General features: G+C 42.4%; 2 protein-coding genes across 5 annotated transcripts in view; one reads left to right on the forward strand and one right to left on the reverse strand.

Moving 5' to 3' along the window:
* On the forward strand, positions 1 to 27,254 carry ABHD12B (abhydrolase domain containing 12B). The gene is made up of 13 exons (XM_017506767.2): positions 1 to 873; positions 7,671 to 7,798; positions 8,710 to 8,812; positions 9,810 to 9,929; positions 12,503 to 12,533; positions 16,838 to 16,883; positions 16,990 to 17,119; positions 17,875 to 17,912; positions 19,421 to 19,500; positions 24,208 to 24,290; positions 25,709 to 25,787; positions 26,368 to 26,486; positions 26,633 to 27,254. The coding sequence occupies exons 1-13, from the start codon at positions 770 to 772 to the stop codon at positions 26,658 to 26,660; spliced, it is 1,089 nt and encodes a 362-aa protein (XP_017362256.1). The 5' UTR covers positions 1 to 769; the 3' UTR covers positions 26,661 to 27,254.
* PYGL (glycogen phosphorylase L) overlaps positions 2,430 to 27,307 on the reverse strand; it is a 71,046-nt gene continuing 46,168 nt past the window's right edge. Inside the window, exons 20-22 of one of the 4 annotated variants that reach the window (XR_005196609.1) lie at positions 12,560 to 12,719; positions 12,327 to 12,394; positions 2,430 to 4,359 (exon numbers count right to left, since the gene is read on the reverse strand). Coding sequence is in view for 1 of the 4 variants with exons in the window: in XM_037730783.1 (XP_037586711.1) it covers positions 12,378 to 12,394; positions 12,560 to 12,719 (177 nt within the window). In the remaining 3 variants the exon portion in view is untranslated. Of the gene's footprint in view, positions 4,360 to 9,528; positions 12,395 to 12,559; positions 12,720 to 27,307 lie in introns of those variants that run through there. The other 3 variants (XR_005196608.1, XR_005196610.1, XM_037730783.1) reach the window with 3 other exon arrangements.

The following is a 27,307-nucleotide window of genomic DNA, read 5'->3' on the forward strand; positions in this document are numbered from 1 at the left end:
TCCCTTTTTTCCTCCTTTGTCCTCACACGTGCACGCCGTGGCTGCCCTAGAGCAGCTCTGGTAGACCCATAGTTCCTGCTCCTAGGGGACAGCTACACAATGTAAACCTGCACCGAGATGAAAACCTATTCCAAGGTCAAAGGTTTCACGGTGGGAGCTCCTTGGTACAATGATAAGGTTCTATTACACGCAAAGTAAACAAAATACCAAAGAGGTCTTAATTTTTTGCTACATGGAGTAATTATTAGTTAATCAAAGGGAGACAAAGAAATTCTTTCTACAGTAAGGGTGACAGGGAGGGGATTGTGGGGGGCGTGTTGAGGGTGGTTGGGGAAGTGGAGATAGGGAAGCTTCAGAAAAAGAGGGAAAAAATGGGGTCTAAGTAGAGGAAAGCTTATATTCCTCATGAAAATCAAAAGCCGTGGCTGTCAAACTTTTGTGTTAGTAGTACCATTGTGAAAACATATTTTACTGCGTTGTGCGCCCCTCACGCCCGCGCACACACAGGTGTATAATGGAAATCGATTTAAAATAAAATGTTGCCTAGCTAGCTATAAGCGCAGGACGTGTGTGGGTGTGTGTGTGTGGCCGCGAACAGCCGGATCCGGGCGGAGCGCACCCTCAGGCCGCGTCTCCCAGGCCGCACCAGCCTGCCTGACCGCGCGGAGGAGGAGGGCGGGCGCGGTGCCACCGGGGCGGGAAGGTCGCTGGCGAGGGCTCGGGGCTGCAGCTCCCGCGGCGGTGGCGGCGGCTCTGTACGCGGCGCGGGATGCTTGCTCAGGACTGTCAGGCGGCCGCGACGCCAGAGCCGCCCGGGCCCCCTGCCCGCGACTGCGTGGCCGCCTGGTGGGACATGGTCGAGCGCAACCTGCGGTGAGTTCGCGCCAGGTCCATCCTTGGCAGGGCCCCGACAGCTCAGCCTGCGAGGGGATGGGGCAGCGGGCGAGGGCGCGGCCGAGGCGGTAAGCAGCTGTGCCGACCCGAGCCGGAGGACCCACACGGTGGCTCCCAGCGGACTTTGGCGGCCCGCTGCGAACTCTAGGACTCTGGTTGCCTTTGGTATCCTCAGCCTCAATCCCAACCTGGACCAGCGAGACCCTCGAGACTCTCGGATTTGGTATTTCAGGAAGTTATAACTTTGGGGGGGGCGTCCGAAATACAGATGCCAGAGAGATGGTTGGATTTCTACACCAATCTCTATTATCTGACCATTTTGCTAACAAACAGGATGGATCTGAATGACACTAGTAATAGTGACAATAGTAATGTATGTTGTAATCTTCGATGGCGCCCTCTTAGGTCAAGGGCCTATCTGTGTAGGTGGAAAAGGATCAGAAAATCCCTGCCTAGCTCCCTGAGTGTGAACTCCCTGGCATGCATTTGAAGAACACACCTCCACTATGCTAAAGATGTGTATAGTATGTTGAAACCATAACTTGGCATTACCTGTGCCAAGTTCTTCCATTGTTTAAGTCTGAAATGTCTGTATATCAGCGGGTGTTTTTGGATTTTGTTTGTTTTCTTCCTCCCATGGATCCTCGTTGTAAACAGTAACCTTAAATTACCTGAATCCACATGCAACATGTTGGCAGTCTTGTTTGCCCTGAAGCCAGGTATTGGTTGCAGATCCTGGACCCAGGACAAATGGGTATTTCATTTAGTTTTGTTGGTGTGGAAAGATATTGGCGTTTTTGTTTCCCTCTTTCTATTCCTTTTGTTTAATTTGTGCTGATTATAAAATATCCAAAAACTGGGGCCCGGTGCAGGGGCTCATGCCTGAAAAATCCCAGCACTTTGGGAGGCCGAGGCAGACCGATCACGAAGTCAGAAGATGGAGACTGTCCTGGCTAACACGATGAAACCCCGTCTCTACTAAAAATACAAAATGTTAGCTGGGCATGGTGGCATGCACCTGTAGTCCCAGCTACTCGGGAGGCTAAGGTAGGAGAATCACTTGAACCCAGGAGGCAGAGGTTGCAGTGAGCCAAGATGGCACCACTGCACTCAAACTTGGGTGATGGAGAAAGACTCCATTAAAAAAAAAAAATCAAAAATCACATCTAGACACAGGAGATCTCACTTTGGAGTTCCCAGAGTGATGTGACAAACAGGGGTCTTCCTTCCTTCCTTCCTTCCTTCCTCCCTCCTTTCTTTCTTTTCTTTCTTTTTCTTTTGACAGGATCTCACTCTGTTGCCCAGGCTGGAGTGCAGTGGCACAATCTCGGTTCATTCCCAGGGCTCAAGCAATCCTCCCACCTCAGTCCCAATAGCTGGGACTACAGGCACCTGCCAACACACTGGGCTAATTTTTAAATTTTGTGTAGATATGGGTTTTCACTACATTGCCCAGGCTGGTCTCAAACTCCTGGAACTCACAGGTTCCACCTGCCTTGGCACCCCAAAGTGTTGGGATTACAGGTGTGAGCCACTGCACCTGGCCTCTTTTCTCTTCTACTTATTTTTATTCTTGGCAGCTCTGTAGGGGCTCAGTCATTGCCTTCCAGCTCTTGTTGGATCTGAACACCCGGCAGAATGTCCTGATGGCACTTGTCAAGCTGCACATCAACAGGACTTCTCTCCCAGATGTGGTGATTCTGGGAACGTTGCGATCTAATGCCTCTCACTTTCATGATCTCTGTGGAATTGATGGCTGATTAACATTTATTTGACAGTAAAGGGCATTTATTAGGCAGAGAATTGAAGTTTCAGTTCACTTGTAGACAAAAACCCACTTTGTTGATAATGGAGTGGGAGATAGGGAGTTGGGGACCAACTATTACTTGCATTACTAATTAGTGAAAAAAGTCTCAAGAGACACTTCCTGAAAGAATAAAATACTAGTGCATGTCTTCATCTGAACAGAAGATTATTGGTCTAATGTAAGATGTGCTGAGGCTGAGGCCCAGACCCACTTCCACCATCCCAAGTCCTCTGATTCTTGGAGCCGGGCTCATTCAGATGAGCAAAACTTCATGGAGGGCTTGCCATGCCCCTGGCCCTGATTATGGCTCTGGAACTGGTGGGATGTGTTGTGAGACCCAAGAAGAACATTTCATCATATGATTTTTTTCAGTGGCTATTTTTTAATGCCTTGGGGATCTAGTTCTTTATTTTACAATTTTTAAAAATCAAATCCAGTTGCTGCTTCAGGTGTATGGGCCCAGGAGAGTAAGTCTCCACCTACAACTGGTTTTCTTTAAAATAGAAAAATGAAAAACATACTCTAGAAGGAAGTTGGGGGAAATCAAAGCTTTATTTTCCTCCTCATTTCCCTTTATTTCATCCCAAGTCATTATGATCCTAGATAGTGCTCAGAAAATGTCCATGAGTAGGCTGGCAAGTGTATTCATTCTTCCCACAGCGTTGGCTCTTTATTGTCTATTGGGCACTATTCTAGTCTTGGCTATACAGCAGTAAATAAAACAGACAAAAGTCCTTGCTCTGTGGAGCTCACATGGATTCATTTGGAATAGTAAGTAAAAAAAGAAAGAAAGCCCTTCCTCTTTTCCCCAAAGCTAACAATAAATATTGCTTCCTTCTCCCTTTCAAAAGAAATGCACTTTCTTTCCATTTTCAAACTATGCATCAATACATATGTACTGAGCTCAGCCCTGACCTAGACAGAATGAAATGTAAAGGAAGTTTTCTATGCCATGTTGTTCTTGTCTTCTGTGGCCTGATAGAGTTGGGAAGACAGTGCTTATAATGTGAAAGCCATCAGCAAACAATTCAAGGCCAGCCCAGGCCCCATTATTATTTGTGGGAGGGGAGACAAGAAAGGAAAGGTCATCATGGAACGATCTCTCCAGAGAGACTTTGACAAAAAAAGAGATACTTCTGTGGGTGTGAAAGGCTGGGAGGGTGTCTCCTGGTGCTTGGTGACCAATACATGTCAGCTGAATGAATTGGCACATAGGTTGAAGGTACATGCCTTAAAATTTGGAATAGTAAATGTATTCCAACTTCGGCTTTGCAGAAACCCCTGAGCCTGAGTGATTTACCCTGTAGCAGCTCAGACTCCGCCAGCTTTCACCAGTAAGAATCATCCAGTTAGGTTCTGAGGCCCCCGTGGGACGCTGTGTGGTTACAGCTGCAGCTGATGAAAGGGCAAATGAAAGAACACCAAAGCACCAAGGTGACCGTTTGATGTGGCTGTCCGTTAGCTCGGATTGGTTTGAAACTGCATCCTCCGCTCAAATAAGATCTATTAGCCACTGGTGAATTTTGATCCCCTACTGATCTAGGGGAAGTCAAATTGACAACCCCCTAGTTAAAAGAAGCTGCTTTGCATTATTGATGCTCTGAGGATCTGGTCACTCTGTTCTCTGCCCGAAGTGTATCTCAGAGAAGTGCCTCGAGCTGTTTGAGAGAAGGGTTCTGTATGAATTATTCCCTAAAAACAGACACACATTTCCCTCTACTGCCTCTGCTTCCCAAGCAGATCTTCAGAACATAACTTAGCAGGAGACTACCCTGCCTACCTTCAAAAGACAGCTTAGCAGGAGACTAACAGGCAGGGTGGCGGTGAGTGTCAGGAGCTTAGGGGGAAGCCAGCAGGAGCCAGAGGCTGGAACGAAGCATAGTCAGCCTGTGTTCAGTTCTGTCCATTTGGGCTTGATCTGTGGCTCAAAGTGGCTTCTCTGGGTTTTGATTTTTTATCTCTAAAATCAGAACAACAACGTTCTCTCCTTCCTGCTGCCTTCATGGCGGGGGTGGTGGGGTGCTATTTTAAAGTATTATGAAACATTTTCGTTTCTTTCTTGCTGATTTTATGAGTAGGCAATTGCCCATGTATGATGTATTTGAAGAGCTAGCCATTAGTCTTAGCCCACATATCTTTTCCACTTCTTGCAGAACTTCTGGAAATTCATCAGAAATTCATTATCTTCTCCTTTCATGCCTCTTCCAAACACATATAAGTGCTCTGATTTTTAAAGTCATTAACACTTTAGGGGGAATTTTTTTTTTAGAGGTCTTTATTTGATGACTTTGTTATCTGAGGGCTCCTGAGAACACAGGAGGAGCAAGGAGGAAAGGAGAAAGGACAAGACCCTGAGAAGGCTAAGACGTGGAAGGGGATCTTAAAGCAAGACTGACTACAAGCAGAATTTTGCCAGAGGCCAGCCTGGCTCCTGGGGTTCATTTCTGCTCACTTGGATGTCACCAGGACTATGGGATCAGACAGCAGGTTATGTGTGGCTTTGCCATTCTTTGGCTTGTGACCTTGGAAAGAGTAGTTAACTTTCCAGTCTCATTTGCAAAGCAAAGGTAATGATTATCTTCCAAAAATGCCTCCAGTCTAGCAGAGGAATCAGGGCAGGGGGAAACAATTTATCAAAACTGCTTTCTAGCCTCTCAACCTTATCATTTGGCTACATTAAACAGTCTTAACAATGACCTCTCAAACATGGAAAGGGACTTATTTAATGGATAATGTGGGCAAAAACTGGAATGTAGTGCTTTAGGGCACCACAGGGTCGCGGGGTGTCCCTTATGTTGTGCTGAGGTGCAGGATCTGAGAAGTAAAGGGACAGGACACTGAAGAACTGGTGAAGAGCAGCTGAACTCGAGGGACCATGAAACGTATGAGCAGACATCAGCGAGAGTCCCAAATGCCCAGAAGCATCTGTATTTATTAGGTACAAGCAGGGAGCAGGGTCGTGAGTGAGGTCATTATCTATAGGCTTAGTAATAGGGCATACATAATCATGTGAGTCACAAGTGAAGGGGCCGCCCCATTATGTCACCTGGGCAGAGAGGTGGGCTGCGCGCAGTAGGGGGCCGTGCCGTGCGCAGTAGAAGATCGTGTACAGAAAAGGGGTCCACCCCCCGTTAGATCACCGAGGCAAGGAGGTGGGCTGTGTGCAACATGTGTCATGTGCAACACTTCTTATCTGGGGGCTAGAGACTTCAAAGGATTTCTAATAGAAGGATACTGTAAGCCAATGTAATGGGAGCTGACAGACTTGTGCTCTTCTCTTAAAGCATTTATGGGAGGATGATTTGAGCTAGCACAGAAGTGAGAAAAGACAGACAGGCTGTACAGCTGCCATGACTGTTCACACCAGAGGGGTTCTTCTCCCTCAGTTACTTCCAGAATCTCAGGCCTGAGGCCTAATTTCCACAGGAAGTGGATGCAAGGTACTACAACTCCTTTATCAGGAGGAGAGGCCCTTGCTCCAAGCCTGCCATACAGCGTTTGCCCTTTCAGGCAGGTTCGCCACCGCCTGGGTCTTTGGTTCTTGTCCTAGTCTGGCTATTTTCCCATGTACTGCTTCTGTTCTGTGACTGCTCTAGGCATTTCTCCTACTACAAACTACTATATGGTTATATGGAAGGATTCTATAAATCAGCACTAAGTGTGTCAGTACAGCTCCGACTACAATACCTATAGGATTAGATAGATTATATAGAACTAAGTATGCTAGATATAAGCATTAAGTATGATTATATAAGCTAGATATATGTAAGCAGTAAGTTATACTTCAGGTATTAATTCTATAAACTAATATATGATTATATATAAAGGATTATATAAAGGAAATAGCTGAGTAATAACACTATAAGACATTCTTTAGGCACTAATTGTGCCTGGGGTCTGGACAGTTCTTCCTCAGTGCCCATGGGGGGTGTTACCCATACTGGAAGCAGGAGATGATGACCTTGACCTCCTGCATCCCAATCTTTCTAAGACCTTCACAAGAGAGGCGGCTTGAGACAGAGGTGTCCTTAGTGACCCCTTATGGACAAACTGTCACTTGTGTGCTGACAGCTCCTGATTGGGTGGTTTGTGTCACAGGGAACAGTAGCGTACGCAAGATGTGTGTGCGCCCATCCCACTCCCCGAGCAGGCTGCAGCCCTGGGCCTCATGGGTCCCTCTCTTCAGGGATCTCATCTTAGAAGTGGGATCTTCTCACACTGGCTCATTTCTTCCAGAATAGAGAGGATCTAAGGATTATTCTCTCCCTGATTGAGACTAATGATGACAAAGCTAACACATATAGTGCAGAATTGCGATATAATTAAAAACTGCGGTGACTATTAAACTGTCTGAATTCTGTTTGCTGGTGACTTTGGGGTCCATCCTCAGCCTTCTATGGGGCTATAGTAAGGGACCAAACCTGGCTGTGGTGCAAACATTGTCCCTTCTCCTGTCCCTGTCATGCCCTGACTTTTTCAGCTACTGGTTGGGGCCCTGCCTTACTGCTCTCCTTATCTGGTTTCCCCTTAGTGCCAGTCTTGACCTGCCCTGTAGATAATTCCATGTCATTGTGTAAAACATTTTGCTTAAATGCCAAGTGACCTGGAATTCCCAGTGTTAGTCTCTGAAATTTGGGGGCAGGTCACCTGAGATCAGGAGTTCGAGACCAACCTGGCCAATATGGTGAAACCCTGTCTCTACTAAAAATACAAAAATTAGCTGGGCATGGTGGTGCGTGCCCATAGTCCCAGCTACTTGGGAGGCTGAGGCAGGAGAATTGCCTGAACCCGGGAGGCAGAGGTTGCAATGAGCTGAGATTGCACCATAGCACTCCAGCCTGGGCAACAAGAGCAGAACTCCTTTTCAAAAAAAAGAAGAAGAAGAAGAAGAGAAAGAAAAAAAGAAAAATACAAACCAAGACAAAAGGATTAATTTTGAAAACCTCATGTGTTTCCTAATATCTTGCAGATCTTTTCCACACTCCTGTTCAACGCTTGGAAGAAAAATTGCTGCTCTGTATGACAACTTTACTAGTAAATCCTTAAAAGAACATATTTTCCCTCCTCTGATAGACATGCTAATTTATTTTAATTTTTGTAAGTATGGACCTTCCATAAATTTGTCTACATTATTTTTCCTAAATAAAGACCTCACTGCCCTTCTGGTTGGGATGTAACGAACAGACATGTCCGCTGTAAAATTGTGGCTAGATTGAAATGGTCTGAAACTTATTTAATATTGACTTTGAAGTCTAGCAGGAATCCTTGCAAACTGCTGGGAGTAAAGAGAGATGCATAGGCTTGTAGGCAGGGCTTCAATTCCAGAGCTGACTGCAAATTAATTAGTTGTTAATATGGATACCTAACTGCTTACTGTATTCTCTGCCTTTCTTCTTATCTGCATCCCTTAAAGATGAGAGAGAGAGAAAGAGAGAGAGAGAGAAAGAGAGAGAGAGAAAGAGAGAGAGAGAGAGAGAGAGAGAGAGAGAGAGAGAGAAACAGAGAGAGAGAATGGTACTGATGTAAGGAATCTATTTTTCCTGTTTTTTCCTCTACTGAACTATGTGTTAGTCAATGTAACACAGTCCTTCCAGTTCTTGCCTGCTTGCCTCCTGGTGTGTGAAGTCTGGATGTTTCTTGCCTTTTGGCTGATGATTAGGTTTCACTGAAGTAGCAGAATACTTTTCTTTTAGGCTTTTTTACCTTCTTAGGGGAATGGTCTCCTCTGCTTTTAGCTGGAGACAAGGATAGGGATTGAGTAACTCTGTTTCTCTATTATGAGCTGCCACACTGATGCTATTTTAAAATCCAGCTTTTAGGTTTTGGTTTTCTGCCCCTCTTCTGCAGGCTAGTCCTAGTTGATAAAATAAAATACTCTGCTAGGAGTTTAGTGTCATAGCTTGCAACTTAGAAGGCTGTTAACCTATGTAGGCTAATTCTTTTCTTTGATTGTGATTAAAAGGCATGGGGTTTAATTTTTGGAGTTGATAATGATTTTTACTTTCCAGTCAAAGCCCCATTTCTTGTGGATTTAAAGAAACCGGAGTTAAAGATTCCTCACACAGTGAACTTCTACCTGAGAGTTGAACCTGGGGTGATGCTAGGGATCTGGTGAGTGCATGGATGGGCCACTGGGTTGCTTGATGGGGCAGGTTTTCCTATTAGAAGGATACAGAGGAGCAGTGCTTTGTTACCTGCCCATGGAGAGGTGGGTGCTCCTGGAGGTACCTGGAGGCTGTTTCATACAGCTTCCTCTTCTGTTGATTTGCTTGATTTTGCTTTCTAAGAATTTTGCTTTGGAATATAGACTTTTAGATGTTGCCCTTAGCTTCTGGCCTCACCTGCCCCTTCTGCCGTATTCCATACCACCCTTGCCTTCATGACCTCAAATCTGCCCTCCCAAGACATCTTCTATGTCTCAGCTCTCTGCTTTCTCTCTCCTAACTGCCTACTCATCTACTGAGTCTCACTTGAGTTGATAGTTTTTAAGAACGCCTTTCCTCACTGCCTATTTTAGGTATGTGCTGTCATGGCCACCTGGGCTTGTTCCTTTTGACAATTATTACCACTGTCATGAAATAAATGTTTCTGTGGGCTGGCACGGTGGCTCACGCCTGTAATTCCAACACTTTGGGAGGCCCAGGCAGGCAGATCCCGAGGTCAGGAGTTCAAGACCAGCCTTACCAACATGGTGAAACCCCGTCTCTACTAAAAATGTAAAAATTAGCTGGGTATGGTGGTGGGTGCCTGTGATCCTAGCTACTCAGGAGGCTGAGGCAGGATAATCACTTGAACCTGGGAGGCGGAGGTTGCAGTGAGCCAAGATCATGCCATTGCACTTCAGTCTGGGCAATAGAGTGAGACTCTGTCTCAAAGAAAAAAAAAAAGGTGGGGGGATTGCCTCTATGCATGGGGACATGGGGTAGGACAGTAGTAGTTCTCATTATAAGACACTTTGTGGTGTTAGATTTTTATTTTTATCATGTGCATATATTACTAAGATAAAAAATTAAAATATATGTATATATATCATAAGGAGAGTTTCAGCCTTTGGCAAGGATGGAGAATTCCTCTCCCTACATTTGTTTAAACCTCCCTTGCTCTTCAGGCACACAGTCCCCAGCTGCCGGGGGGAAGATGCCAAGGGGAAGGACCGTGGCTGGTATGAAGCAGCCCTTCGCGATGGGAACCCAATTATTGTTTATCTTCATGGCAGTGCAGAACACAGGTCAGTGGCTCTGCTTACATTTTTTTTCTTTTAAGAGATTGAGAGCATTTCAGCCCCATGGGGAATGAAGAAGGACAGAGCTCCGTTTTTAACTCTGTAGGCATGCCTTCACATATTTCTTTTCCTTTGTTGAAATCTGAGGGTGTTCTGGCAATAAGCTTCACTTAAAAAGATTATTCTATATGTAGAATAATGTGGATCTCTAACTGAGAAGGAGAAAAGAATAACTCTTCCAAAACTTGGATGTTGATTTCAAAGAAAGGGATGATTCCTTTGCTCCCTAAGAGTGTCTGGAATGATGGGTTGAACCCATGAATGACAGGAAAGGGAATAGGCATGCATTATGGGGAAGGAAGAGCCATTTCCACATCAGTGACTTTTCAGAACACTGCAGTGGAGAGTCCCTTGTTCAGCTTTAATGCTACTAACCAAAAATATGACTCCTTACAGAGGTCACATGGAATTCTGATCTCTGTACTGGAGACCATCTGACTAATTCTAATCTAGAATATTTAGGCCTCAGCCCATTCTCTATAGTCCCAAACTCGCTTTGTAACAAAGAACGTCTCCCAGGAGCCTGGCTCCCCTTTGATGTGCTGTCAGAGCCTTTCTGGGCCTGTATAATTATATTGGGTGATGATCATCAGCTATGACTGTGCCCCTTCAGCCTGGGGCAGGGGCGATGTGCCTGGGAAACCCACAGATCTCTTCCATCTTGGGAGGAGCACCTGCCTGTGACTCCCTTCCTCCCTGTCTTTTTCTGGCAGGTGATGGCTTTCTCAAGACTTGCCTTTGCTCAAGGGGCTTTCTTGATGTGTCCATTTTAGAGCCACATTTACTGCAATTTCCTGTGAAACCCAGGAAATTTTCAACACAGTTTAACTTTGTATTGATTGTGTAAACTTGGGCATGATGTTACAATATACTTATTTAAAGGACCATGTGGACCACACAGGGTGTCTGTCTTTCTGTGTAAATCTGCAAGTGGCTCAATGATCCCAGATTTCCTGGCTCTGGGATGAGATACAGCTTACTTTTGCTCTCTGTCCAGAAGGGTCAGCTTTCTATCAGCAGTCCTGAGCTGCAAGTAATGAGTACCAGATGGTACTCTCCTCAAACGGGAGATTACAGGGAACCTGTGGAGGCAGCAAAAACAGTGGCTCTATACTTGAAATCCATGGAAGCCTCAGAGGGCCCAAGAACTCCTCTCCACAATTGTACATAAAATTTGAAGTATGGATACATTTTTTTTCCTTTGGAAATGGGTCCATAGCCTTAACCAGATTGTTCAGTTGACTATATGTCAAAATGCTCCATGACATATAAGTTTAAGAAACTTGGCTCTATGAAAAAATGCAAATAAATGGCTTTTAAGAGTTCTCTGCCTTTTGATGAGTAGTTTCCAGGGCTTGAGGGGTGAGGGAGGAAAGAATAGGCAGAGCACAGAGGATTTCTAGGGCGGTGGAAATCTTCTGGATGATACTACAATGGTGAATACATGTCGTTCTACATCTGTGAAAGCCCATAGAATATACAACACCAAGAGTGAGCCCTAATGTAAACCAGGCAATTTGGATGGTAATAATGTATCCATGTAGGTTAATGATTGTAACAAATGTACCATTGTGGTGCTTGGGATGTTGATAGAGAGAGAAGGTTGTGTGTGAGGACAGGGGTTATGTGGGAACTCTGTATTTTGTGCTCAGTTTTGCTTTGAACCTAAAACTTTTTAAAAAATAAATTTTTAATTTCTTAAAAAAAGGAAACATTAAAAAGACCATCATGCTTCTTCCTGAAAATACAGGTGCAATCTTATTCCGACAAATATTACAGCAGAAGTCTCAGTCACAATAAAGACTACAACTACTAACTTCTTAATCACAAACTTAAAATAACATCTACAATAAAATTAAATTTAAAAATTCTGGAAAGGATCTTGTATTTCATCATAATAAAATCGAATTTGTGGCTGCATTAGCATTGTGACATAATAAAAAAATTCTCTGTCTTGTGAATTAGCTCTGATGCTCTTGTATTAGTGTGGTTAATAGGAAGTAGACTATTTTTGGGAAGAAATGGTTTTGGTGCCTCTGGGGCTGTGAGCCTCTTTCCTTCACTTTGTCTTGCACTTAACGGCAGAGTGGACAGGATTTAGGGAAGTCTTAGTTTAGTATAGCTTGATGACATCGTCCCTTGTTCTGAAAGTCACTTTCTGGAGCCCATTTTCCTTTAGCTTCTAAGAGTATTATTAGAAATAAGTTTCACTGTGTAGAAGCAAAAAAAGGTGGTTTATCAGCAGTTCATCAAATGCCGATATTGAGAAGCGATACAAAGATCTGGGCATCCAGCCCTCACTGAGAGGAACGCGGGCCCAGTGGGGAGCCATTGATCACTCACCTTGACATGTCCGAGCGGGCTCTGACACCAAAAAGCATTTCCTTCTTCTAGTTATTTATTCCTCCAACCTGAAAGAGAAAGGTGCAAGATCAGAAACTAGCAGCAGGAGAGTGATTTATATTGAATCTGTCATCATCATTCCTAATTCGTTTTTTTTTTTTTTTAAACCTTCACAGGGCAGCTTCTCACAGACTCAGGCTGGTAAAGGTATGTCTGAAGACATTGCAAAGCACCTGTTTCATAAGTCCTCATCCATCCTGTTCGAGAGTCATAATATTTTCCTCGGGCCCTCAGTATGGTTGTCTTTTGAGAGGTCTTCAGGGTACTGGTCAGGGTGGGTTGTGGTGTCTGGGGCTCAAAGTCCCACCAGTGGACTTCAGCTGCTGCACTGACCTTAGAGAATCAAAAGCAAAGTGAATTTCTCTGTCCCCAAATACCTTCATGAACTTACCAACCGCATTGCCAAATGGAGGTAAAGATGTTTTTATTTGCTTTCTCTGAGGACTGGGGAATGGGTTGAGAGGGCTTTTTTTTTTTTTAGACTTGGTCCCCAGGCTGGAATATAGTGGTGCAATCTTTGCTCACTCCAACCTCCAAGGCTCAAGTGATTCTCCTGCCTCAGCCTCCTGAGCAGCTGGAATTACAGGAGCCTGCCACTTTGCTCGACTAATTTTGTATTTTTTAGTAGAGACAGGGTTTCACCATGTTGGCCAGGCTGATCTCAAACTTGTCACCTCAGGTGATCCACATGCCTCGGCCTCTCAAAGTGCTGGGATTACAGGCAAGAGCCGCCTCACCTGGCTGACATTTTTATTTGCTTTCTCTGAGGGCTGGGGTATGGGTTGAGAAAGTATTATTATTATTATTATTATTTGAGACAGAGTCTTACCCTGTTGCCCACGCTGGAGTACAATGGCACTATCTCGGCTCACTGCAACCTCTGCCTCCCAGGTTCAAGCGATTCTCCTGCCTCAGCCTCCCAAGTAGCTGGGACTACAGGCATCTGCCACCATGCCAGGCTAATTTTTTGTATCTTTAATACACATGGGTTTTCACCATGTTGGCCAGGCTGGTCTCGAATGCCTGACCTCGTGATCCGCCCACCTCGGCCTCCCAAAGTGCTGGGATTACAGGCGTGAGCCACTGCGCCTGGCCGAAAAAGTATTATTAAGGAGCAAAATGAGCACATCTTTTAAAAGAAGCAAACTTTTTCTTTTCTAGTGGTTATAAGTTAAAGACACAGAATATCTGCTTGTAAAAGTCTGAGTGCAGTGGCTCATGCCTGTAATACGAATGCTTTGGGAGGCTGAGACCAGGGTCTCAATGTAATGAGATCCTGTCTCTACAAAAAAAATTTAAAAATTAGCTGGATATGGTGGTACATGCCTGCAGTTCCAGCTAATCAGGAGACTGAGGCAAGAGGATTGTTTGAGCCTGGGAGTTTGAGGCTGCAATGAGGTAGGATTGTGCCACCACACTGCAGCCTGAACGACAGAGCGAGAAGACCCTGACTTAAAGAAAAAAAGTCTTTGAAAAAAAGTCTTACATGAAAAGTCATGTAAGGCTCTGTGGAGTAGCATGTGGCCACATTTGCTCTCATCACTCCCTGCTGCATGACTGGTTTGCTGAGACAGCCCCTGTATTCCAGGTGTGCAGAAGATGGCAGGGTTTCCACCTATCTGCCTCAGAAATGGTTGAGCAAGCTGCCTCTTTATCCTCTTCCACCCTCTGCTTAGGTAATCTCTGCTGCAGTTGGCTGGCTGTTGACCACGGGGACTTGGTCTCTCCCCCACCTGCTGGCTCCCACCTCATAGTTCTTTCCTGATCAAACAATATTACTGCTCCAGAATCCTTGCAGTACCAGTATCTCCAGTGCTTTCTTCATCCTCCCTCCCCTGTGCAGACAGGAAGTTCCTCTACTGTCCCCTCCCCTTGTCCCTTCATCATTGCCTTCTCAGAGCCAATGCCTGTGGAGTGGTGGCCAGGCGAGTGGGGTTGGGGAGTGGGGTAGCTGTGTGTGGTGTTGCCTGGGAGGACCATGTCTATTCATTTTTAGGTTTGCTTTTCCCTCTGCACCCTGCCCTTTGCATTCCCCATGTGAAACTGTGAAGCTGATGTCCATGAGAATGTGCGTGCTTTTCCCCTCCCACTCAGAGCTGTCTCAATGTTCCCAAAAAGAAGAAGAGCTGTAGGTGTGAAGTGCAGCCAGGTGATCCTTGTGGCAGTTAGGATGGGTGGGGAAGGAGAGCATCTGGTATGGCAGGGCTTTGCCCCAGACAGACTGTGGGCGTCAAGTGTCAAGTGCTGCTGTCATCATCGCCCAGCAGGACCAAACTTCCTTAGCCCTTCGTTTCCTCCTCTGGATAGGTGATTTCTTTTAAAAAATAAATTTTCATTATTAAATTTTCATTCATTCATGTATTCATCACTGTGACAGACTAGTACAGCTATTTTCATTGATTTGCATTCCCACCTAGTTTTAATTTCTCCTTATAAAAAGCTTTTGTTACTACGATTGTATCTCTATGTAATTTTATGTTGTGCTCTTTTACTTAACACTATTTTACAGACATTCTTCCATGTTCTCAGTCATCATAATTAACCAGTTTAAAGCTGTATCATTCTCCATTGTATTTATAAGCCATTGCCTACTTAACTGTTCCACTGCTGTAGGATATAAGATTTTTTTTTCTCCCTGCATTTGTTTTAAATAGTATCGTTTCAGAAAACTATAAGCATCTAGATTTTTCTTCTTTCATGCCTTTTTTTCCTAGAGATGAATTCTTACGAGTAGGATTTGTTGCTGTTATTCTTTTTTTTTTTTTTTTTTGAGAAAATCTTGCCCTGTTGCCAGGAAGCAGGCTGGAGTGCAGTGGTACTATCTTGGCTCACTGCAACCTCCGCCTCCCGGGTTCAAGCAATTCTCCTGCCTCAGTCTCCTGAGTAGCTGGGACTACAGGCATGCACCACCAGGCCCAGCTAATTTTTGTATTTTTTAGTAGAGATGGAGTTTTACCATGTTGCCCAGGATGGTCTCAATCTCTTGACCTCGTGATCCACCCACCTCGGCCTCCCAAAATGCTGGGATTACAGGTGTGAGCTACCGCGCCCGGCTGTTGCTGTTGTTCTTGGGTTGTATTGCTAGGCGGTCCTTCAACACATGCTGCAACTCACATGGATATTCCCATTTTCCTTGATGCTTAGCCGCCATGTGTCTTGGCTAACTTTTTGGGAGGGAATGTAACAGATTTTTTTTTTTTTTTTTTTTTTTTGCTGGGCCATGTTGTCCAGGCAATGTAACAGATATTTAAAAGTTATATTTAGTTCCTCATCATTAGTCCAATTTGTATTTACAAGTTCCTAATGAGGTTTTGCCACCTGGGTCTAAAATGCAGTTGGAGAAGCACAGCATTTGGACACAGGCAGACCCAGGAGTGAATCTTGGTTCTAGTTCTAGCTAGTTGGGCAATCTTTAATAAGTTACTTAAACTCTGCAAGGCTCAGCTTATCTGTAAAATGGGGATAATATTTACTTTACAGTGCAGTTGTGAGGATTAAATAAAGTTTGAGAAGTGTCTGTACAGTAAAACTCTGTCCTTTTTAATCTCTCTTTTCTTTATCATTGTATTTTTTTCTGAGACAGAGTCTCTGTCGCCCAGGCTGGACTGCAGTGGTGTGATCTTGGTTGCTTACTGCAATTTTGGCCTCCCAGGTTCAAGTGATTCTCCTGCCTCAGCCTCCTGAGTAGCTAGCATTACAGGCACATGTAATCCTACATGAAATACAACAATCATTATATTTCATTTCATGTTAAATTATGTTTTCATAGTCTTTCTTCACCTACTAGAAGCTTGGCAGCGGTCTCATATATTAGAGTGATCTCCCTATTATTGATTGAAATTAACTCTTTATTCATATTTAATATAAATAGCTTCCCCTTTTTAATTGCCTCTACAACTTGCTTAGAGTTCTTATTCTCAAGAATTTTTTTTAAAAAGACATTCATAGACCTAAAGGTGACTATTATTGTTTCTCACTTTTCAGAATAATATTTACATATGTAAATGTTAAATAACTTGGCCAAGGTCACATAGCAGGCAAGTGCCAGAGCCAGCGTGACACCCCGGCTATGTGACCCTGCTCAGCCTCCTGCTTTCCATCTCTCCCACCGAGCCTTGCCTTAGCAAGTTGGAAGTCAAACACCAAATTTCAAAAATACATCTTTCCCCAGCTATTAAACAAGTGTGTATGCTTTGTACATACAGATACCTAGAGCATCCTGACTTTAGAGAGTTTTTGACAGTGCAACAAACTTTCTTTTTCATATTCATTTAATATAAAATAATAGCTATTTTTCTAGGTTCTACAGTTAAAAATAAATACTAATGAACAAGTTAAAGTTACCTTTGAAATAGCCCTCCTTGCGATGTGATATGAATGGCTATAGGGAGGAAAAGTCTTTTCTGTTTACATCTTCTAATTAAAGTGATAACAGCTCCTTTGTTACCTAGGTGCTGAGTGACGGTGGCTTTCATGTCTTGTCTGTTGACTACAGAGGTATGTGTTAAGGATGGCGTACAGAGATTTTTCAACAAGCAGAGGGCCTCTGATGACCCCTCATTTTGAAGGCAGTGACACTGTGTTTGCCTTTTCTTGCTACCAGGATTCGGGGACTCTACGGGTAAACCCACAGAGGAGGGTCTGACTGTGGATGCTATTTGTGTCTATGAGTGGACCAAGGCAAGAAGTGGCATCACTCCCGTGTGTCTCTGGGGCCACTCCCTGGGTACAGGGTAAGTGACATCTGCAGATGTGTCCGTAGGCAGGTCCTTGAGGCTTTAGTGTCCTATCAAAGGCAGCGGCCAGTAGTAGAAGGATCACTGACCCAGGAGACAGGGACTCTGCTGATCACTTTCACACTCCAGAAGACCTTGTCATCTTAGCATGCTGTCTGAAAAACAACAGAGGGTCCCTTCAGCTCTATGGTTATCTTTTACATTGAAGTCCAAGTCTTTCTGAGGGTTTTAAAGAAAAGGATCCTTGGCCCAGTGGGGTGGCTCACACTTGTAATTCTAGCCCTTTGGGAGGCTGAGGTGGGTTGATCACTTGAGGCCAGAAGTTCAGCCTGGCCAACACGGCAAAACCCCATCTCTACTAAAAATACCAAAAATTAGCTGGGCTTGGTGAAGCATGCCTGTAATCCCAGCTACTCAGGAAGCTGAGGCAGGAGAATCACTTGAGCCCAGGGAGGCAGAGGTTGCACTAAGCCGAGATTGTGCCACTGCACTCCAGCCTGGGTGACAGAGAGAGACTCTGTCTCAAACAACAACAACAACAAAAACAACAATAACAATGAAAGAAAGAGAGAGAGAAAAGGATCTTTAATTTAGGGCCTGTGGAACCCTCTGAAATAGTGTGCAAATGCTGTGTCTTTACGCATTTTTCTAACCAGAGAGCCCAGAGCTTTATCAGATGCTCATACCAGAAGTTCTGTTTTATACTGTTAAGTTATTGCTTAACATACACACTAATTTTCATTGCTTTACAGGGTTGCAACGAATGCTGCAAAAGTGTTAGAAGAAAAAGGTAATATATTATGCTTAGGTGGTTATAATTTCCCATCTCTTGGCTTGAGATGGGAAAGTAAAAACAGTCAGGAGACTATGAACATACCAGACACCTAAAGCATCCCCACTTTGGATGGTTTCCGGCAGTGCAACAGGCTTTCTTTTCTATCTCCATTTAATATAAAATAGTAGCTGTTTTTTAGGTTCTGCAGTTAAAAATAAATGCCTTTGAAAGAGTCTTCCTTGTGATACAATATTAATTTAAATTACAGGATAAAAATGCTGCATTATTAAATGATATGCAGAACCGGCTTTCTGCAGCCCTTCTTACTAATATTTGTGTCAGTGTTTCTCAAAGTGATCTGAGAACTGTTTGTATCACAATCGTCGATCCTAGCTGATTTGAAGAATTAGAGCTTCTGTGAACAGGGTCATTTTTCAAAAATCAAAATTAGAATTTACTCCATTTATAGAGATGCTATACAAATGCAAATATTCATTACCCTAATGCCATGCAATTAAAAAATTCCAAAGTCAATTATCTGCTTGTGTGTGTGCCTGTGTTTTGCTCATCTTTGTATTGCAAGTTATTTTTGATTATGGGCCACACATAGTTTATGGAAAATCATAGAAATTATTTGAGACTTGAAGTGATATTATCTTCTTCCAGCTATAATTTACTCTTCTCCTGAAAGGCAGTTACAGTAGGGACAGATTACCTTAATTAAATTAGAGATTGAGCTGATCTGAAGCTGGCCTTCAGTCGTTATGATGGCTGGCGTATTCCCGGTTCCTATTACTCTTAGAGTGTAGTTCTTTGAGGGCACAACCAAAAGCCTGAGAAATGTACTAGGGTCCTCTTTCTTGTGAGATCCTGAACTCTAATTTCAGTCATTTGGATTTTGTGAGATGCTGAAAGTTTTGTCTCATTTATGATCCTCTCAGCCACCACTATTGCTTTCAACTGCGTGGAGGGAAAAGGCAGCTCAAACTCTCTGGACGTCTTTCTTTTGGTATTGCTTCCGTAATTTCTCACTGACCAGTAGCCCTCATATCCATTCAAACATTTGTGTATACAGACTGTGACCCACCACATCTTTTCCAATTGTTCTCAGAAGGAGTATTGAGCTAAACAACCTAGTCAATCTCTGACACATTCTTAGCAATGTGCTGTAGAACACTGTCTTCCTGTAGTACTTCGCTTTCTTAAGCTATCCAAGCTGCGAAGAGCTGGTTGTGTTCTTAGAAGAAGGTAGTGGTTTTCAACTCTCATCATGTACACAGAAATCTCTTGGGGAGGGAGGGGAAGGTAGAAGCATGTTAAAATGAACATTCTCAGCCCCCGCCCTGGGGAATCTGACTCATAAACATGAAGTGAGGTCCAGGAATTTGCATTATTAATAACCTTCACAACTAATTTTGATGCAGGTAGTTCAAGTACAAGATCTTGAAGACCCCTTATCTAGGAAAGATGGTATTTGAATAGGGGGGTTACTGATTTCTTTCTTTCCTTCTTTAATTTTCAAGGATGCCCAGTTGATGCTATTGTCTTGGAAGCTCCATTTACCAACATGTGGGTTGCAAGTATCAATTATCCTTTGTTAAAGGTGAGACTCTGGTTCATCTTCACAAGGTATCAAAGTAGGCTATTTTGATACAGTGTAGGCTATTTCTACACATGTATGTTTATTGACTGTCTTCCTTTTCTTAAGTAGTTTTATATGTTTTGCAGTTATTCTAATCTGAGACAGTTTATTAACCAGTTTCCATAAAAGGGAACCTATGGCTTTTGGATTTGATATTTTATTTTCTTCTAACAATACCTCTTTTATAATTTAGTGGTAGATAGAGTTGCCTTAAGTTTATTATTTATTTTTATTTTCTTTTTAAAAGTAAAAACAAACATTTTATACATCATTTTTGAGCCCTATGAATGGCAGGCATACATCTTTTGTACTTTTATCATAAGAAAGTTTCTGGGCCGGGCGCGGTGGCTCAAGCCTGTGATCCCAGCACTTTGGGAGGCCGAGGCGGGTGGATCACGAGGTCAAGAGATCGAGACCATCCTGGTCAACATGGTTAAACCCTGTCTCTATCAAAAATACAAAAAATTAGCTGGGCATGGTGGCACGTGCCTGTAATCCCAGCGACTCAGGAGGCTGAGGCAGGAGAATTGCCTGAACCTGGGAGGCGGAGGTTGCGGTGAGCCAAGATCGCACCATTGCACTCCAGCCTGGGTAACATGAGTGAAACTCTGTCTCAAAAAAAAAAAAAAAAAAAAAAAAGTTTCTAGAGAATTTAAGGAAGCTGCCAAATACTTTTACACAGTATCCCAGATAAAGAAGACAAACTTTCTAAGAAAATTAAGTACAAAGAATTGTGTCACAAGATGCAGTTTTAGAAAATATCTATTGTGTAGACTATCCTAACTTTATGATCTTATTCTATGCCTAATGCTCAATTGTTTATAGTTGTACATTCATATAAATGTTAGCAAGTGAGAGGTGGGGAGGGAGAGAGATATATATATAGAGAGAGAGTGAGCACCTTAGAGGGATACATGGCCTCAATTTTAAAATTATTCTAAATTGTTGTTTCATACTGTAAGATATCTCGGAGTATGTTACTCTGTCAATTTTAGGAATCTTTTGTACCCTAAACCATTATAGATAGAATTCCATCATAGATGGAATTTCTGGAACTTCTATTTTCAGGAAAAAGTAGCTCACCACTTCCTAGGACAGCCAGTTCACATAATCACATGCTCCTGAAAATGGCTTTACTATCTAAGCGTCAACTAAATTTAGAAATCCCCTCTACCATGTAAAATACTCAATGCTGGTAATTTAAGATATGATAAATCAGGCACTTTCAATTGGTTCTAGAAACTGAATATTCATTTTAATATAATATAACCATTAATTGCATATCTATCATATTACTCTAAGTCATTACTAATTCATCCAATTGTAGGTATGTAACGTAAGTCAGATGCAATCTTTTTATTTAGTTTGTTTTTTAAAAAATGTGTTAATGTTGAAATTTAGCAAAACAAGAAAAATACATTATTTAATGAGCAATTATAAACTGAACACCCATGTAACTGTCACCTATGTCAAGAAATTAGCATCGCCCACACTCCAGAAGTCTGTATGTTACTTCCCAATCCCGTAAGCCTTATTTTAGATATAATCCTTGGCCCTTAGACGTAATTCTTAGATTAATTTTATGGTAATCATATCTATGCATTTCTTTATAGTGTTACCACTTGTATATGCATCTCTAAGCAATATTGTTTTGTCTGTGAACTTTATATAAAAGCAAAATGATATAGGATATTTTTTCACCCAACCTTATATTTCTGGGATTTTATTCATGATGCGTATAGTATAGCTGTAGGTTGGTTATTTTCATCGCTATATACTATTCCATTTTATGTACATACCACAATTTATTGATCTATTTTGTGTTATTATATTTGTATTACTTTCAGTTTGGGGAAATTAATAATATTGTTGTTATGAATGTTCTTGAACCCATATTCTGTAAACATGCACAAGAATTTCACTGGGGTATACCCTTGGAGTGGAATTGTGGAGTAATAAGGTAATCCATATGGCCAGCTTTAATAATTACAGTGCAAGTTTTCCTAAATGACTACCACTTTACTCTCACACCAATTGTGTATGAGAGCTCCAGTTGCTTAAAATCCTTGCCCTCATATTGATATATCAATATGGTTTTAATTTGCATTTCCCTGATAACCAGTGAGGTTGGGTAACTTTTAACATGTTTATTAGCCATTTGGAGATCATCTCTTGTGAGGTACTTCTTGTTCATGTCTTTTGCCCATTTTTCAGGTGGATTGTATTACTTTTTTTTTTGAGACAAGAGTCTTGCTCTGTTGCCAGGCTGGAGTGCAGTGATGCAATCTTAACTCACTGCAACATCTACCTCCCAGGTTCAAGCAATTATCCTGCCTCAGCTTCCTGAGTAGCTGGGACTACAGGTGTGCACCACCATGCCCAGCTAACTTTTATATCTTTAGTAGAGACAGGGTTTCACCTTGTTGGCCAGGAGGGTGACAGTCTCTTGACTTCATGATTCACTTGCCTCAGCCTCCTAAAGCACTGGGATTACAGGCAGGAACCACCGTGCCCAGCCTGTATGACTTTTTATTTGTTGAATTTCTTTGTAGATGCTGGATATGAGTCATTAGAGAATTATTTGTATTGCAGATATATTCTATGATTTTGTTTTGCCTTTTCACTTTTTTTAAATTTTGAGATGGAGTCTTGCTCTGTTGCCAGTCTGGACTGTAGTGGCATGATCTCGGCTCACTGCATCCTCCACCACCTGGGTTCAAGCGATTCCCCTGCCTCAGCCTCCCGAGTTGCTGGGACTACAGATGTGCACCACCACACCCAGCTAATTTTTTGTATTTTAGTAGAGATGGGGTTTCACCATGATGGCCAGGATGGTCTCAATCTCCGGACCTCGTGATCCACCCCCCACGGCGTTCAAGACCAGTCTTAGGCAACATGGTGAAACTAGAAAAAAATAAAAATAATTATCCAGGTGTGGTGGTAACGCCTATAGTCCCAGCTACTATGGAAGCTGAGGTGGGAGGATCGATTGAGCCCAGGAGTCGAGGGCTGCAGTGACTCAGGATCAAGCCATTGTACTCACTCCAGTGTAGGCAACAGAGTGAGACCCCGTCTCAAAATAAACAAACAAATAATATCTGAAATTCAGCCATGCTAAGATGAAAATGACAGATCATAACAAAGTGTATACCATGAATATTTGCATAATCGACTCATTTTGTCTTTAGCAAATATTTATTGAGTGTCTATTAAATACCAGGAACTTTTCTAGTTTCTGAGGATACCACAGGGAATAAGAAGAAGAAGAAAGTTGCAGTCCATTTGCCTGTGAAGTTCATATTGTTGATGGAGAAACATATCGAAGACAAATACATAATTTAAAAAATCCAGTAGTGAGAAGTGCTGTGAAAGTACTAAAATAATGTGATGGAGAATGACCAGGTGGTGGGGACAAGGTGTGATAGCTGGTTATGGAAAACAGCTCTGAAGAAATAGCCTCTGAGGTGAGACCTGCCTGAGATAAAGCCAGCTGATGGGAAAATCTAGAGATCTCAGGCTGGGATAAAAGCAAAGACAAGGGCCTTGAGGTGGGATCAGGCCTGACATGTCCCAGAGGCAGAAGGCAGCAGAGCCAGGAGGTGGACAGGAAGGGGCTCAGTGATAGGAGATGAGGCTGGAGAGGGAGGCAGGCAGACGCCAGATTCCACAGGGCCTTGGAGGCCCAGGTGGCATGTTTGGGTTTAATCCAATTGCCTTTGCAGGATGTTGAACAAGTGTGCTATGATCTGATTTGCACATTAAAGCAATCGTTCTGGCTTTCCTGTGGGAACTGGATTATGGAAGCATGAGGAGGAAGCAGGGAGCCACTTGGGATTGTAGCTTGATATAAGCAAGAGATGAAAGGTGGCGTAGGCTAAGTGATAGTGGGGATGGAGAGAAATGAATGGATTTGGGATACATTTTGGAGGTAGGGTTCAAAGTTTGTGAGAAAGGTGCAATATTGCTCAGGGTTTCCGTCCTTGACTCCTTATTTTCAGTTGAAATGGATGTTTCTAGAGCCTATACACTAACTTACATGTTGACTATGTGAGTCAAAACATTGTAAAAGTGGATTTAGCTAGCATTCTATTTCTTAGGATCTGCTATTAAGCACCAAATTTAGTATATCTCGAATGAGTGTTGTTGTATCTGGAGTCCTGAGGTCATTGTTAAAACCTAAAATGTCTTTTAAGGCATTGGCATATTAAATCATATTCAAAAGTGAACAATGTTCAAATTCTCTAAGATCAATTTTCTATGTTTTGCATATTTGCATCAGAATTTTTGACTAATCAGAATATTCTGTCCGCCAGCTAAACCAGTTATGTTCACAGTAGAAGCAATTTTTAGGTTTTGCATATCACTGCTTCTATATGGAGAAGTACGAGTTAGTAGTGCCATTTGTATTTCTTTTTTTAAAGGAAATAAAAGCAAAATGTTAACAGTGATCATCTATGATGGCAGGATTATGAGTGCCTTGTTTCTTCTACATTTCTTCCTTTTTTACCAAATTCCTGACATGCATCACTTTCTAAATCCTACAAGTTTTTTGTTAAGTTTATCATATTTAGAGAGTCACTACTCTCTTTGTTACCCTGGTTCGTAATGAAAGACTATATAACAAATGACATAGCTATGGGGTAAATATTAACTTTTTTTTTAAAATAGATTTACCGGAATATTCCAGGATTTTTACGTACACTTATGGATGCCCTGAGAAAAGACAAAATAGTCTTTCCTAATGATGAAAAGTAAGTGAATGATGAAAAGATGTGCATTATTACTGTATCTAAAGGATTTTAGGGGAAACTGTCATGTGACTTACTGGATGGTAACATTAGACATCTGAGTATCTTTCTTATTCTTAGAATATTGTTCTGTGGTTCTTAGATGGGCACTAAGATTCAGGTAAAGTATTTATGAATTTTTAGTATTTGCTATTTTCTTCATGTCTAATTCAATGACTTCACCAACTCAGTACTCTCTCTCTGAATTCATAAAGGAAGTTGTATATTTATGGCCTATCAAGATGCTTTAAAGGGCCAGGAGTGACAGCGTGTACCTATAATCCAGCATTTTGGGAGGCTGAGGTGAGAGGATAGCTTGAGCTCAGAAGTTTGGAACCAGCCTGGGCAACACAGGGAGACACCATCTCTACCAAAAAATTTAAAAATTAGCCCGGCAGGGGGGCACTTACCTGTCATTCCAACTACATGTAGGGCTGAAGTGGGAGGATCACTTGAGCCTGGGAGGTTGAGGTTGCAGTCAGTTGTGATTGTGCCATTGCAGTCCAGCCTGTGCGACAGAGTGACATCCTGTTAAAAAAAAAAAAAGACCTTTTAAAGGTCCTCTAGGGTCTAGCTACCATCCAGCTTACTAATGTGACAGCAAATCCAATGACTAGAATTTATCGAGTTAGCCTGTCACAGTTAGGGAATTTAAGAATGCTTCCAAATAGGCAGTTGTCGTGAATACTTTTTTCGATATCAACACACTTGAGAAAATCTAACATCCTCAGAGGTGTCAGTGAGTCACTGATACCCACTGATGGATGGGTATCAGAATTTTGGGGGGAAAGGGAAACACTGTTTGAGAAAGTAATTGGAGTGGGAGACATGACATTCTTCATGTCATAGTCCTTTTGAATTAACAAACTAGAGGATTGACCAGGAAGCTAATCAGACCTGTTCACTGAGTGTCCATCCTCTATATTTTAGCGGAAAAGTAAACAAATTTCTACAAAGAGGTCTCCGAGTCTGTCGTAGTTTTTGTTTTACTGAGGTTTTGAGTTTTGTTTTCTTTTCTAGTCTTAATAAAGTATTTCAGATGTTACAAAATAAGGTGGAATAAAGAAGAATATAAGGTTCTTCTAACATTGTAAAAAATCAGTGTTTCGGTGTTTTTTTCTTTTAGTATTTCCAAAAATCACACAGAAGTAAATTAGTCAATTAAATTGAACGAGTAAATGGGAGAGAGGGAAACTTACATGGAGAAAAAAAGCTACTAATTGAACTTTTTAAATGTATGGCATTGTTATGCCTTGGAAGGAAGGAAAGAAATTTCTTGTAATTTAGACAGACCTCATGTTTTGCTAAAGCTTTAACTTAGAAGAGGAGAAATCGCAATGTATAATTCTTTAATTGAATGCTTTTCTTCTACTTGTCCCTAGTGTTAAATTCCTTTCTTCTCCCCTTCTCATCTTACACGGAGAGGATGACAGGACAGTGCCTTTGGAGTATGGAAAAAAGGTAAACTAAGAGCTCAATGCTGACTGAAACATACTTTACTTATTTCACCATTTTTTTTCATTCAGCCAAACTTGGATTAGAGCCTAAAGGAGGGTCTCTGACGTTACAGGAGATTTGCTACACCCCTAAATAGGCTCTACAGGTTTATACAATGAGCATCAGTGTCTTGGCTACTTAGCTCAAAGGAGTGTTTATGGCAGAGACTGGCTCCTCATCTGGGTTGCGTGGTGCCGCAAGTGTGGGGTATCCCAGGCTGCTGTGGGAACCTCCGTGTCTAAAATAGAAGAGGCAGACTTTTTCCTTTTAAACAAGCTTCTACTAGAGTGGGTCCATAGCAGTTCCTTGCCATTTTGCAGCGAGGTTCAAGCAGGGAAGGGTGAGGTTTTTATCAGTATTCTGTATTAGCTGAGCAGCATTCAGATCTTTAGCTGCAGAGACAGCCAGTTGTGGACATGGAGAGTTCTCATGTCTCTGACTTAATGGAACGAACTCCCCATGTTAGCTTTTAGGGAAATTGGACTAGAAAATCCACAGCTTTGAATGGCCAGCCTTTGAGCCTCTTTCTTTCTGTCCCTTGCAGCTCTATGAAATTGCACACAAAGCATATAGGAACAAAGAGAGGGTCAAGATGGTTATCTTTCCTCCTGGCTTCCAACACAACCTGCTTTGTAAAAGCCCCACACTATTAATAGCCGTAAGGTAAGAGTTGCTTTGCTAAACGTATCTTGCCCTTCAGGGCAATTAGGGCTGCTCTGGCTTACTCAGGCCGCAACATGAAAATGTGTAATATTTTGCTTACTCAGCTAGGGAAAGTGTGTGAGCTGATCCAGGTCCTTTTTCTACAGAGATTTCCTGAGCAAGCAGTGGTCATGAAGTCTCAGAGAAGTGGAAATCTTCAATGAAGACTTGGTCCAAACACCACCTGTGATGTGCATTTTTTAATATAAAATTGTACTGGGCGGGTCAGATGAGCTGAAGCCATTGATTTCTCTGCAAATCACTTGCCATTTTAACAACAGAAAACATACATGTTAGGCAGTATGGAATGTTCTTGTTTAGCTTATAATCTACTTTGTAAAACATGCCGAAACCTCACAATTTGGTAAAATTTAGATCTATCTAAAAATACGTAGTTATCAAACATCCTAGGGATATTTGTGAATAAGGTAGTTGCTATGGTCCGAATATCTGGGCCTGCCCCCCAGATTATGTTGAAACCTAACCGCCAATGTGATGGTTATAGGTTATAGGAGGTGGGGCTGAGCTCTCATGAATGAGATTAGTGCCCTAATAAATTATGACCAAAAGAGCTCTTCACCTCTCCTACCATTTGAAGATATAGTGAGAAGACTTCATCTATGAAGCATAAAGAAGCCTTCATCAGACACTGAATCCAGCCAGTGCCTTGCTCTTGGACTTCCCAGCCCCCACAACTGTGAGAAATAAATTTCTGTTGTTTATAAGCTACCAGTTTATGCCATTTTGCTTTAGTGGCCCACAGGAACTAAGACTGGTCTTTG

Source organism: Cebus imitator, unplaced genomic scaffold (genome assembly GCF_001604975.1).
Source record: "Cebus imitator isolate Cc_AM_T3 unplaced genomic scaffold, Cebus_imitator-1.0 Scaffold358, whole genome shotgun sequence".
NCBI classification, from domain to species: domain Eukaryota; kingdom Metazoa; phylum Chordata; class Mammalia; order Primates; family Cebidae; genus Cebus; species Cebus imitator.